Consider the following 14,491-nt stretch of genomic DNA (forward strand, 5'->3'; position numbering starts at 1 on the left):
AAAAGAAACTGAATAAAAGTATTAAGAATTTTGTAAATAAAAAACCCATTATTTCGCACTTTAACTTTTTCACTTTCTCTTGGAAATTCACAGCAAAAACTGGAGCTTGGCAAATAAAAACGAGCGCAACTTTACATTTACACGAATAATTTCAATTACCAAAAGAAATTGAATGAATGCCGGATTAATTGAAGTGGAAAACCAACCAGAGGCACTAGTAGTCGAAATTACATTTAAAAACAGCCGCATGCCCAAAATACATGCTCGTCGTTTGCAGAATCAGTTGCAGTTGCAGTTGCAGTAGCAGTTGAGGCAGGCAATGGAAAATATTGTAGCACAAAACCCCGAAAACCAAATGGCAGGCCAACAATGAACTCAAATGAAACAAGAACAACAAATGCGGGCAACCTGGACTGGTTTCAGGGTATAAGTTGAGCCACAAAACTTTGCAAGGCATGCAAAGAGAGAGAGAGAGAGAGAGACAAAAAAGAAGGGAGGTGAAAGGAGGAAGAATGGATCGCGCATTTCACTGCCGATTGCACAAACAAAGTAACAAGAAGCAGGTGAGTCAGAGACAGGTGCGCTGACAGTCAGCAGCCAACAGACAGTCGGATACCAAAGACAGACGGAGAGCAGGAGCAGGACGACAGAGACACGTGCGCCCCAAAACATTTGATGCAACATTATCTGCAGTGACATCCGCTTTTGGCTGGCGGGCAAAGTTTATGCAGCCAGCTCAAGGGAGAATCGGAAAGAGAAAGGGGGAACAGTCCAGGCATCTGACTACCCTAACGAACCAGAACGGCGAACAGTTACGCAAAATTGCCAACGAGTGCGCATTGTTACGCGCCACGTGGCCCTACAACCCTTCTCCTTCACCTTCCCCTTCCCCATCGCCATTCCTTTGCCAGCAGTGAAAAGTTTTATTGGCCAAAAGTGCAGGCAGTGAGTCGTTGGCTGGCTGGTTGGCAACGCGCTGCTTAAAACTTGACCCACAAAACTTGCCAGCTATTAGAAAAAACTTTGGCAATAAGCATGCGTAAGATAGCTGAAGACTCAACATTGCCACTATGAAGATAGTCAGGCATATTCGTAGATATTGTTCGTACTTACTGTTAGTTACCACAAAAGTGCTTGTCGAATGTCAACATCAGAAAAACTCACTTTATAGTATACCAATCTGTATTCAAATTCAATCATTAAAATTCAACCAGCCATTGCAGTGCTTAGTAATCGAGTAAGTCCAAGGGGGAATACCACACGAACAAATCACAAATAATACCTTTGACCACAAAGCAAGCGTGATAAGCGTTATCAACATGAATCACACTACGAATGGAAGTGGCTATAATTAGTTTTAGATATTTCCTGAGTAACACAACAATTAATACATTACCTACGATCACTTCAAGTGCCACTCGAACTACTCAAGTGGCTTTGATAACACATTTATGACAGACTAATTTATAGCATTAATATTTTTTTTTTTTGAAATTTCATTCTGACTAATTCTCAAACTCATCTGCTGGCGAATTAAAAAGCCCACAAATTTATACTGAAATTTGCAATCAGACATTTATTTTCATTCATATGCACATAAAAAAACTCATTCATCACGATGATATTAATTTGCAAAGCTTCTGCGCTGCCTGATGAGTCAATATTTTTTCAACCAAATCACTTTCTCATGCTTATTTGCTAATATCGAGCTAACAAAGCAAAGGGAATGGCAGGAACATAACTCAAAGATACAAGAAGCCATAAAGCGTTTGTATTTTGTGTAAACAGTCTTATTTATCCACATGTTTTCTTAGTGCATATTGGTTTGCAATTTTAGCAATTTAATATTTCCATCGACTAAATTTTGATATACTTTAAAATCGCAGCAATCGTCGTTTAATAAATCATCATATACAACTTTTTCCATCTAGTTGTTACTTAGAATATTTGTCGTCAGATGGAATACACTTTATATTAAAAATTGATGTGTGGCAAATAATTTTACAGATTAAATTTAAGTACAATAATTTCTTATGGCGTAAGTAATTAATGTTTCCGCTCATATAATACTTTTACTTATATACACCACGCATTTAGCGAAGAAGACTATAAGCCCGGCCAACTGCCATACCCAGAGCAAGATGAGCGCAAAAAGTTTTGCTTATTTCATTATAAAGGCGTGCTCCTTGTGCTAATTCCATTGCTATTTAGTCCGATTTTACTCGGACCCGAAGTGCATGTAAGACAAATGGATAATTGAAAATGGATATAGAATTTATAGCTTGTTTATTGCAGGCATATCGCATGATCTATCTGACAGTTTGTGTTTATCTCTATTATATATTCAATGTTATGGCGCAGGGTGCAATTGCATTTATTTTCATTGTCTTTATACCGATATGTGGTATATCGGTAGGTTGACTTACTCGACTAAAGTTTTCACATTAATAGAAAACTTTCCACTTGCAGACCTCGAAATCGTTATGTACCGCCCACTATTCCGATCTAATATTCGAAACATATGGAGCAGTATTCATAGGTCTCGCCATGGAATCCTCAAAGCTAAACGAACGTCTGGCAACAATTGCGATTAGCTTCGTCGGCGGCAATATAAGATTGTAAGCAATTTGTATATTCATACCTTTATTAACTTTTACCTCTACTTCGCAGTTTGCAATTTTTGCTTTTTGTAATCGTCGCTGAACTTTCATTTTTGTTCAACGCCTCATTTGTGTCCGCGGTTTTTATGAAGATAGCAATGGCAATTGTCGCCGAGTACAACACGGTGCGCATTAAATATATGTTGCCTCAAAAGACAAGTACATTAATAATTAATTATTATTTTTTTATAGGCTGGCATATTGACAGCAAATAGTGAAGAGGAAACATACGAGCGACAGGCGTAAGTTTGATTTATCGATGTTGTATGTACTATCACTTAGTTGATTTCCATTTTTTTTCAATTTGCTAGCAAGCCATATCCAACTTGGCCAGTCGTTGGCATTTATTTGACCGTCTGCTATGCATCTACAATTGGCGCAATGCTCTCGCCATTTCAGAATCCCAATGGCATCATCTTGACCGTCTTCAATCTGTAAGCAGCTGTAATTGGCGAAGAATTAATTTAGCATATTCCATATCTTGCAGCTTTATGAAGGCGGGTGTAGGTGGTATTATTATTGCAATATTACTCGCACATATTCTAGGATATATCGTGGCAATTCTGTGGATTCAAATTGTTTTCCTTGGCTTGTTCGGTGGACCAGTGAAGGAACAAGTCGAAGCTGCCGCAGCGGGCAAGGATACCATGACCAAGGCCATGAATGACAAGAAAACCGCCATGGGCCCATGGAATATCCATGCCAAACTTGTTGCCATATTGTTATGGGTTACAATGATAGCGCTAGTCCTTCGAAGCCCCCAATTCACAAATGGATGGGATGATGAAATCCACTTGGCCCGTTGTGGCGCCTCAGTCGCTTTGATTGCCGCTTGCATTCTGTTCTTTGCGATCCCAGCAAACTATTTCTTTTGCCGTTATTACGTGTGCCGTGAACCCGAGAAGCCGGGCACATCTCCTTCTTTGGTCGGCTGGAAGCTGGTCAATTCGAATACGCCTTGGGCCCACATCTTTATGTTGGCAGCCGGACATGGATTCGTAGTTGGTCTGCGAGATTCCAAATTGCTGCTGTTGTTGCAACAGATGTTGGTGCGCAAGCAACTGGATCTTGGCTATTGCCTCTTCTTGGGCAGCTCATTGGGCACGTTGTTCACATTCTTGGCGCCTGGCACCGCCTTGGCTCGCATGACACTGATGCCCATGTTTAAAGCGGCAAGTGATGGCAATGATCTATTTTATTTTCATATTTACTTGCTCTTTTTTTAGGGAATTCAATTGCGCAAGGGAACTGGCAGCGTTGGCATTCCGTATGCTCTCTCGCTGCACAATCAATTTTTGCTGCCTTGCAGCAATGCATCCAACACAATTGTCGCCGGTTGGGGCAATCTCAGACCCTTTCAGTTTGTAAGTACCAATTCCGTATTGAATTCCTTTCCATTTGATACTAGGTTTTTTTTTTTTTATAATTACAGATAATTGGTGGCATTGTGCCGTGTATATTCGTCTTCGCGTCAATTTGTATTGGCATTAGAGCCTTTGGCGAATTTGCTTTCGACGGCTACTTGAAGGTGGAAGATGATGACTTCAAGTACACCTATAAGCCCTAAAAAAAAAACCCAAAGGGCAATTTGCGTTTGCAAGTTTCACTGCAAAAACTTGTTTTCATCTCCAAAAATTACATATGCGCCAAAATGACAATCGCCGCGAGCAGCATCAGCATCAGCAGCAGTCATCCATCTACAACAGACATTGTCAGTTGACTCTTATTTTGTGCAGGGTTGAAGATTCCTACACCGTAAAGCATGGGTCGGTTTTTCCTTCTTTGTTTTTTTTTTTTTTTTTTTTTCGCTTTATTTGTATTTTTGTTGGTATGTTGCAAAATGGCGCAGAGAGCGCAGCATGTCGAGCAAAAAACAGTCGTAAAACAGAACCCAGCTGACCCGACCCGGCAGACCTCACAGACAATCGGACAGACATCCGGAGAATTGTAGTTGGGTGATATTGTGAATGCAGCCAAAAAGCTAAATATAGTTCAGCTATCGCGTATGCAGTGAGAGAAATGTTTGGCTATTATTTATTCGTGTAGTAAATTCTAATTGTAATATATAAAGATTTCTCTTGAAAGTTTTGAAAGTAATCGAGTAACTAAATTATTTTGAAAGTTTAGAAATGACAATGTAAGGCGGTATTTAATATTTACATCAATTAAATATTACATTAATTTATAAAAATAAATATATTATATTATATATATAAAGATGTTCAAAGATATTTATTATAAGAAATCTCTAAAAAAGTGCCATAAATAATTAAGTTAAAATAACATATTTAATATTATGTGTAAAAAAAACTACAAAATTTTAAAATGTTTTTATTTCTTTAGTTGGGAATACAAATACTAAAATTGTAGATGACATGTAAATAATTTTGTGAAAAATACAAAATTAAATTTGTATTTGTTTTTATTTTGCCAAGTGTAGCACAGGTGTGCATAACGTGGCTTAAGAAGCATCCCATTTTTTTTTTCTGTGCTTTGCTTGGTAAATAGAAATTTCGCAATTTGTGGCGAATGAAGTTAAAATGTGGCCACAAATGTAAACCAGCCAAGAGGAGCCAAAATGCGCTTACTTTAAAGAAAAGTCCACTTTAAGAGTTTCATTAAAGTGTTTGCCGAGCAAAAACATTTGCATGTGGTGGCAACGTCGTGCAACGCTTTTAACCAAATTACACAGTTTCGCATTTAGGGTAATCCCCGCCTGGTCATTCGCACCTAATTCGCATTGTTGTAAATCCAAACATTGCCCACGAAACTGTTCGCACTAAATAATTCATTTGTTAATTTAGACATCCTCGTCCCAATGGAGCTGCCAGTCGAGTCGAGTTGAGTTGAGTGGCGCCCCCCAAAAAAAGTGGGCGTAGTATACACACACTGCCCAACTAACTATAGGAACTGTTCCAATGTTGTGTGTTGGCTTAGTGGCGTTCGTAGACAGTCTGCATGCCGGTCTGGGATGCCTGGCAGCCTTCTGAACTGTTGCCCATTTGTGGGCGCATTTATATGCAAACTATTTAATTATTAAATTCGTCGCGAGGCAGTCCATGAATATTCATTATGCTCACGACATTCCAGAATTTGCTATTTAATTGTTTTATTTTGTTTTGATTACTATTTATTTTGCATTACGTAAAACCTAGACAACATAATTTGCGACCAATTTTGGTATATTTTAGTATTTATATTTGTAAATTCTATGGCATATTTTGAATGTAACACTCTGACAATATACCAAAAATAGCTTTAAGTGTAAAATAATAATAATTTTGTATATTTTAAGAATATAATAGTATATAAAAGTACCTTACATATTTTAAGTATTTTTTAGTATATTAATTTCATATATTTTAAAAATAAATCCCACAATGTTTGCTTTATTTAAAAATGTGTAGCGGGTATTTCACAGTAAAAAACTCTAAGCTGAAGGCTTTTTACCCGTTTTGTTTACTCATAGAATTTCTCTCTATCAAATTCCCAAATTTGTATATATTTTTCTTAACACCTTTATAAATATATTTTCCCGAATTTCAATATGTACATAAATATATATATACATTTGCACCTTTCAACCGTAACTAAGCTATTGTTTTCCATCAAACGAAAATCATTCGAGCATCATTAGCCTATCATTGGCAAAAAAGTAAATTTAAATTTGTAATGTAATCATAATAAGCTCGAGTATTTCGACTGAAATTTCAAATTAACCTACTAAGATGCTCCCATAAGCTGCTACACTTGTTCATCATCTCTTTAGCGCTTTAAAAGCCGACGAAAAAAAAGTGAAAATAAAAGGAAAAATTAAAATGCCTTGCTTACATTTTATCCGCCAACCAATTGTCAATTTCATTCTATTTTAGCCTCGAGCCCAACCTTTGGAAAAATAAATAGGGGAAGATGCATATACGCACATACATAAGTAAGTATATTCAAATGGCATGCACGCCCTAAGCTGATTTTCCCCTCTGCTGGAAAATGCCTACACCGTGACTTGACTCCCAGTCTGACTGACTGACTGACTGACTGAATGGCTGACTTACTTGATGGCAACTGGCGGCTGGTGGCTGGCTGCTGGCTGGCAACCTGCCCATCCGGCTTCAAGCTCATTATCCCTTTTGACATCTGCGCAGATTTCACACAGTCAAATTGACAAAATTGTGCACAGGTATTTCAGATGTGTTCTAGGCATGAAATTTAATTTGTGGCATCCCATTAAACGAAAGCCAGACTTTCGACTTACGACGATGTCTCTCTTTGCCTTAGTTGTGAAATCGTTTGCAAACAATTAATTTAGCTCTAGCTGCAGCATGAAGTTTTGCTCGTGGACATAAAAGACGTCATTCAAATGGAGAGACACATCAGCTGCATGTTGGCTCATGTCAGCTCTATTAAATATACTAATGACTGACAGACAGCCGTATGCCATGAGCGAGTTGCTATCATGAAAGCAGCTTTCATTTCATAGAAAAAACTCTGACTGGCGGCTGGCTGAAGTTATAGAAAGCCACGTCAACTCTTTGCTTTAGTCATAATACATGGCAAGTAAACAGTCTTTTCTGCCTGCCATGATATCGCACAATATTAAGTATACGCAGTGTATAAATAAATCATTTTGTGTGCGTTTTATCCTTGGCGTCGCTTCACTCGACACTCGTCTCTCGAGAGCTGCTTCTTACTTTATAATTAAAGAAGATTCCTTTATCTCGTTGCGGCATTTTTTGTGTAAATTTATATTTATTGCGACTGCCGACCGCAGAACGACGACGACGTATGCGCAACATTAAGCATACGCCACGTTACACTGCGATTCATTTGTCAACGCATGTCGGAAGCGGTAATATTGTAATATCGTAATGTAAATTCTTTGGTAGGTAAGCAACTAAGCCGCGACTCACTCGGCGTATGCGCAATGTGGCGCTAAGCTTAAGCGTAATGCCCGATAAGCTGTTTAGCCCGCTAATTGATTTGTTTGCCTGCCTCTGACGCCGCTGGCTAAACTGCTAACCGTCCCAACTCTGCTATCTGGCTGCTGTTGACTGATTGCGTGGCGACTGACAGCATCAAATTCAGCCTACAGACACATTGAGGTCTAACCGGGGAAAATGGAACATGCTCAGAACAAACCGCAGCAGTTTCTCTCCACGGGCCGCAGCACACAATGCACAATGTGGCTATGGCTGTGGCTGAGACGGTGGTGGCAGCAGTTGTGGCAGACGACAGCCTGACAACCGCACAACTTTTGCAAAATGCATTCAAATGCCACAGTGCCACAATGGTGAGTGTACAGTGTGCCCAGTAAGTAAACATGCTGTCAAAATATTCACGCCAACAACACAGCTAAATGACTGTCCATTGTCTCTCATTTTTGCATGTCGGCCTCTTAAATACGAAGCATGAATACTTTGGCCGTAAGTATGACAAATCTCTTGTCTTGTGCCGTATTTCATCGGGCTTTTTCATGCTCCGATTTTGCTTCTTTTTTTGTTGGTGAATTCACTTGCATTGTTCGGCTCTGGACTGCCCTGAGGACTTTAAGATAACATAAATGTCTTCGACTGCAATAACAAAGGCAGCAACAAAACAGGATGCCAGCCAGCCATCCAGGCATCCAGTCATCCCAAGAGAGCCTGACATGTGGCAAGAAAAAGCTGTATTCTTTGCTGTTGTCAATAAACTTAGGTATTCATTCTATACCCTGTGCACATAAAACATCAAAAACTGGACATGATTATGACTTCCGTAAATTCTGCATAGTATTACCTTCAAAAGAAATTAAAAGCAAATAACTTTTGGCTAAATTTCGACCTTTTTCTGATACACTTAAACTAAATTCTTTAAGTTATTAACTAGGGTATAATCTAACGACTCGCGATTTGCACTTCTCAGAAGTCTTTTGTGTGAAGCATTTTAGGCATCTGGACTGTAGTTGTATAGATATCTTTTACAAGAATACAATTTCAAAGCTCTTAAAGTTGCACACAATTTCAGTAATAACATTCTATTTGCACTCAAAGTTGTCATGAAATTAAATTCTTGTACGCTTTTTTTAGCATATTCGTAAAAATTGTTCGCATAGCAGAAAATCAATGTCCGACAAACGCATAAATGTCTACATTAATTCAATACATTATAATACTAATAACAATAACAATGCTGATAGTGTCAAAGCTTCGACATTTGTCAGTGTTTATCAGCAACAACAACAACAACTATTAATGGCAAATGCAAATGCGTGTAAAAAAATATTTCAATAAAACCGAATGCAAAACGGAAATGTAAAAATTATAGAAAAAAGCTAATAAAATTAAAACGATTACATCGCATTATAAATGATCAGAAATGTATTTGAAATGTCGCCCTCAATTATTGCACGCTTAAAATGAAATGGCGCATTGCAGTCTCGACTTTTTTAATGCTCTTTCAAATAGAATTACATATGTACATAATCATCAAAGAATTGTGCTCAATTTTATTTTGATTTAATGTAGTTGGTATTTACGACATTTTTGTAGTAATTCTTTTTTAAGTGTAGCGTATATTCGGTCTGGCAAATTTGATTGTTTATTTTTTCTTAAATGTTGCTTTTAATTTGCCAAGCATAATGAAATGCGACCCGAATCAAAACGCAAAATTCATTTGCCATTTACAGTTTGAAGCGCAGCCGGAAATCAGGCGGCCATGACGCCATCTTTCAAAATGGACGCTTGTTTTTTGTTGGTTTTGTTGTTGCTGTTGTTACTGTTGTTGTCGTTTCTCTTTTTGTGGTTGTATTTGTGTTTGGTCTCGGGCTGTTTTCTGTCTGCCTCTGGTGATTAGCTGTCACGAATTGTGGCGAAAAACAAAAATGAATTATTACCGCGCTGCGTTGAAAATGTTGACATAGATTCAAATTATTTGTAACAAAATCAACGAACTGTGGCCGCATTGCCACCACATCCCCACACCCTCTCCGCAGCATGTCCCAAAAACACAACCACTCCGCCATCAAACAAGCAGCCCCTCAAGCATCAGTGGTCGCCCAACAACAAAAAGTGAGAAAAAGAAAAAGCGACGCTGATTTGATTAGCTTGAAAATGTTTTGAGAAGTCCGCAACGCAACGCAAAGTGGAGCAAATGGGGGAAATGCCCGAAATGGTCGAAGGGAAAGAGTTTTCTCTCCAAATTGCCCGACAAGTTGTTCAGCACGTTTTGCAGTATTTGTTATAAGAAGGCAATGGAATGAAGATGAAATAATTTGCGTAATTAATAAACTTTTGTGCTGGCAAACTATTTCTTATAGTTCATTTATTCTGAAGGCCAATTCAAATGCTTGCAGCTATAATTTACGGCTAGCCTTAGCTCACAGATCTCTCTCTCTCTCTCTCTCTCTCACTTTCTGAGACTCTGACTCGGCCAATGTTATTGTCATCATCTCAAATCCCCAGCCTCCGTCACATAATTAGACCCAATGCCATGCCTGCCACGTATAGTATGTAGTACTCTGTGTGTAGTAGTTTTGTGCTTCTTTTCCATTCTTTCTTAGCATATTGCCAAGGGCCTCGAATATAATGGACAATCTGGCCAGGCACTGAGCTTAGCCTGATGCCATTTATTCCAGTGCTTTGTGCCATTTGCCTTGTTTACGTAAGGTTTGATTGTTGTTTGGTTCTTGATTCCGGCCTCTTATTGTACGCCATTGACTCATAATCGAGAATTGCTTACAACACGAATACAAACACGAAAACGAACACCAACACGGATACGGACACGGACATGGATACGGACATGGGCACGGACTATGGCTTCATTCAACTTCCAGATGCGTTTCCATGCCATTGCACAAGACTGGCGAGCAAGCAGCCCTCACTTTGGACCTTTTGTTTATGCCCGTATATAGAATTTAATTCAAGTAATTTTTGTTAATTTTTCGGGCCACAACACAACTTTGCTCGTTAAATAAGGACCACAAACAAAAGCTGTTTTTGCTTCGACCGAAGAAGAAGGTAATGAATGTCAATGTAAACCCCATCAGGTTGTCGCCTTAGCTCCCCCTTTTCACTTGTGGCATTAATTTCTGCTGTGTCAGCAGATAAATTGCAAAATGTTTGCACAGTTTGCTGACAGTCATTGGTATTAAAATGGATACAACGATGCGTCGCTTCGTCTTAAAATTCAACTTTTCAGTACATTTTTAAACACCCTTCATAAAAACTCCATCTATAGGATAGGATTTCAATAATCAATCGACTTGGCTTTCCAAAGAGTTGCTTACTGTATTTAGATTGAGGGCAGAGGTCAAATGTCTTTTGATCAAACATATTCTTACATTTAATACATCTCTTTGGCTTTGTAGCTCTTGCCCAAAGCAATCTTTGGCAGCGCCATCAAATATTCATAATTATAGCTGGCGGCAGTTGCTGACCCACGGTGCGTATTAGCAATATTAACAGCGGTGACAAAGCGGTCAGCAATCAACTAATTATCCATAATTGTGCCATGGGCAGCAATAGCAGCAGCTTCGTCAGTAGTAGTTGTCGTGCAGCTACAATACATTAACTAATTGCAATGAGCTCTGCACTTTCTCACCTGAGATAAGCACACGTGTGGAGTTGAAGAGTCCTCAGGCGACTACTTTGGTATATGTGGGTACGACTATTCGTATACTTAATTTTGATCTGTGTCGGATTTGTTTTCTTTAATGGAACACCTTTACATAAGAGTTTTGAATTGATCACTGCAAAAAATTTAAAATGTTTTTTTACAGCTTAAAAAACTTGCTTAGTGCATTATCTGATTTGCTTAATATGTAACAAATAATCATTCAATAAGATTAAAAGTAAAAACTAATAACGAATGGTATTATTATAAGCAAAAGCATATATTAATATAGAAAATATTTGTATTATTTATATTATATAATATAGAAAAAAGTTATTTTAAAACGGATTACTGACTTACATTACAACAATTTATACGCAAACTATTTCTTAAAAAAAAAAACAATTTCATTGGTTTTAATTCTTGTATTATTATGAATAAAAATAATAATAAAAATATCCATATTCAATCAAACAAAGAAAGCACTTTAAAACTTCGTTGTTATAATTGACTTCACAAAATATAATTTGATAACTTCTCATGCTAAATATTATATTTGTTTCAAAATTTGTTTTCAATTGACACTATCAGACGCTAAGCCAGCAAACAACTGTGGAAATCCTTTAACAAATCAAAACAAAAACAACTAACATTTGCTAGCAAGCTGTGTCACATCTGCTTTTATTGTCGCCAAAATAAAACAAATAACAAAAATTCCTCTAATTGCACGTCAAAACTTTGCAATGTTCAAAGCAATCTTTAAAGCCATCTTTGGCTTTGTCCAATTTGCTGCGAATCGAATCCGAGCATGGATACCACAAGTCGCAGCGTCTCTAATTCTTTTCGGCTATCTGGAGGATGCACTGCAGGCGATGCTGCAGCTGCGAATGCATGCACATCATATGGCAATGCTTATGAATGGATGGGAAACAATTGGAGTTATCTACATGCTGCTCGATATCGCCATAATTCTGACTGGCACTGTGCTAATTGGGTGCAGCTGCAATTGCAACGATGGCAGCGGCAACGGTGTCGCTATGCTCTGGCTGCAGCGCACGTTGCGAACACTCGCCTTTAGTATTTGGGATTATGAATTGTTGCTGCACTATTGCGTCGATGTTGGGTGTTTGCTGCTGCTGCTGTTGGCAATGCGGCAGAGTCAACGCCAAGCAACTGCTGGCGTCTGCTGGCAGCATGACAGACAACAACAGCGGAGCTTGCAACGTTTGCTCTCGGTCGCACGCATTGGCATGTGTTGTGTGTGTCTTTTGTGGATTGTCGAGCCACATCAGGTGAGTCAATAGAACAGAGAACTAAGCTGCTGCTGCTTCTGCCATGCAATACTTATCGTCTTTAGATAATTAACAAACCATTTGCCGTGGCATGCTTTATCTTAATGCTGCTGGGAATTCGCTGCAAGTTGTTGGCCAGCCTGATGATTGCACCACTGTTGTGGCAGGCAAATGGATCGCTCATTTGGGGCTGGAACGATTTAACAATTAGCCTGCAATTCATAAGTTCAATGCTCAGCAAAGTGGCTGGGCTTTTGCTCCTCACTCGCCTTGGCGGTGGCAAGTGGTCTCTGGATGCTTTAATCAACCGCACCACAAAAAGTCCACTTAATACTGGAGTCTGAAGCAGCAGCACTTAATGTTGCTCGGAGTCAAAAGACCAAGCTGTAGATTAAGACATGAAAGCATCTTTAAGCGCTGTCCATTTGTCTATTACTGTTTTCGTTTTGCTAAATACCTGATGGTTTTTAGAGAGATTTACATACACAAACACTCTGATTGGGTATGAGAAAGAGAGTGTATCAAGTATACAAATACGAGTACAGCTGGGATTTTTGGGCTATTGGTTTTCCCATGTTTCGCTTTCTCTATGTATTCGCATTTTATGCTCGGCATCTGGCTTATGAAGCCTCTTCTTTAAATTTTGTTGCCTTACCTTCTTGCTCTACTTCAGTTTTTTGTTTTCGTGAATTATTGAAAAGTCTTGAGCAGTAGCATTTAAGCGGATTTACCTTACTGCGAATCCAACGCCAACTGTATTATTTTTTCAGCTTGCGCTTGAAAGAAAATTGAAGTTGTCCGAACCAAGGGGGAATGTTGTGTGTGGCGTGTTAAATGCAAGAGGCAACATGAGGCGCAAGTCAGCAGCCAGCCAAGTGGGCGAGTTAAAAGGGGCAACAGAGCTGTTAATGAGTTTTGGGCACCAAGCACCAGGCGGTGGGCAGAGGATGCATTTAACAAGTAAGACCCAGAGAGAAAAGAGAGCGCGCATTGCGATAGCGTCCCTGGATGCACTGACCTTCGCTCTTGACTTAAAACCCATTTGCATAAGCGCGACGCCTGGTGGATGGCGCCCTGGCAAGGATATGCGTATAATCATCGTCCTGCGCCTTGTGCTTCTGGTGTGTCTGGTGCTGAGTGTTTGCTGCTGCTGCTACTGCTGCTTGTGTGTGGCGCCGTTTTGCTTTTGTTTATCCAACTGACGTCGCTGGTTGGCAAGCTTGTCTGCAATGGGTTTCCTTAATTAAAAATCGCCAGCGATTTATTGACCTACCCGTTAAACGAACTGACAGCATGATAAACAAATAAATACACAGCAATCACAGTCAGCCAAAAAAAATATGGTATAAAAACAAGACACGCATAAGGCAAAAGACAATGCAACTGCAAATGGGCTGAGACAATAAATACTTCAATGCAAAGTGCTGCATAATTATGCGTACAGGTAAACTGCAAATGAAATGCTATTTAAATTCCGCTTACTTCCGTTTGCAATTCGTGTCATTGAGCATAATAAAAAAAATCCACAGCTCGTACATCTTACCAAAATTATTCTCCTCAAGGAGCGCGCCCTTTTGGCGCTCAGAGGACCAGCAAAAACCAAAATGAGATACTTGTCATATGCAAGTAAGTGCATCCATGTAATTTTCTAAATGAAAACAAGCGACGTAGCCACAAAAATAAAAAGAATGTATTAAAATGCAGGACAAGAGCAAACAAAAAAGCAAAAACAACAGCAGTAATAAGAGAACAACAAGATTCTAACCAGAATGCAATTTTCACAAGTTTTATTAAGAATCATAAAAGAGGGGAAAAAGAAAAACATCAAAATAAAACAAAAAAAAATTGTGTAAGCAATATTAAGAATGTTGCAGAAGAAGAAACAAACAAACACTCAGACTAAGTGATACCCTTTAAGCAGATTTACCATTTTTTTCCTTTACATTTCTA

General features: G+C 38.8%; 2 protein-coding genes across 3 annotated transcripts; both read left to right on the forward strand.

The window, feature by feature from the left end:
• The first annotated feature begins 1,898 nt into the window (after positions 1–1,898).
• LOC117565354 (protein I'm not dead yet) lies at positions 1,899–4,834 on the forward strand. The gene is made up of 10 exons (XM_034244412.2): positions 1,899–2,038; positions 2,098–2,239; positions 2,296–2,412; positions 2,470–2,618; positions 2,671–2,785; positions 2,853–2,902; positions 2,972–3,094; positions 3,148–3,832; positions 3,887–4,024; positions 4,093–4,834. Exons 1-10 carry the CDS (start codon positions 2,034–2,036, stop codon positions 4,225–4,227), a joined length of 1,659 nt encoding a protein of 552 aa, XP_034100303.1. The 5' UTR covers positions 1,899–2,033; the 3' UTR covers positions 4,228–4,834.
• Positions 4,835–11,873: 7,039 nt separating this feature from the next.
• Positions 11,874–14,281, forward strand: LOC117565758 (uncharacterized). Of its 2 annotated transcripts, none has more exons than XM_052002115.1 (2): positions 11,874–12,541; positions 13,312–14,281. In XM_052002115.1, the coding sequence occupies exons 1-2, from the start codon at positions 11,993–11,995 to the stop codon at positions 13,741–13,743; spliced, it is 981 nt and encodes a 326-aa protein (XP_051858075.1). In that variant the 5' UTR covers positions 11,874–11,992; the 3' UTR covers positions 13,744–14,281. The 2 variants fall into 2 exon arrangements, with proteins under 2 accessions (XP_051858075.1, XP_034100902.1); XM_034245011.2 differs by lacking the exon at positions 13,312–14,281 and adding an exon at positions 12,607–13,272 and having other exon boundaries at positions 11,885–12,541.
• Positions 14,282–14,491: the final 210 nt, after the last annotated feature.

Source organism: Drosophila albomicans, chromosome 2L (genome assembly GCF_009650485.2).
Source record: "Drosophila albomicans strain 15112-1751.03 chromosome 2L, ASM965048v2, whole genome shotgun sequence".
Taxonomy (NCBI): domain Eukaryota; kingdom Metazoa; phylum Arthropoda; class Insecta; order Diptera; family Drosophilidae; genus Drosophila; species Drosophila albomicans.

Excerpts from the sequence above, each read along its gene's own strand:
- LOC117565354 (XM_034244412.2), top strand. Across the intron at positions 2,786-2,852 it reads TTGTCGCCGAGTACAACACG|GCTGGCATATTGACAGCAAA; the intron begins GTGCGCATTAAA and ends ATTTTTTTATAG. Across the intron at positions 3,095-3,147 it reads ATCTTGACCGTCTTCAATCT|CTTTATGAAGGCGGGTGTAG; the intron begins GTAAGCAGCTGT and ends CATATCTTGCAG.
- LOC117565758 (XM_052002115.1), top strand. The coding sequence starts at position 11,993 with ATGTTCAAAGCAATCTTTAAAGCCATCTTTGGCTTTGTCCAATTTGCT. Across the intron at positions 12,542-13,311 it reads GGATTGTCGAGCCACATCAG|CTTGCGCTTGAAAGAAAATT; the intron begins GTGAGTCAATAG and ends TTATTTTTTCAG.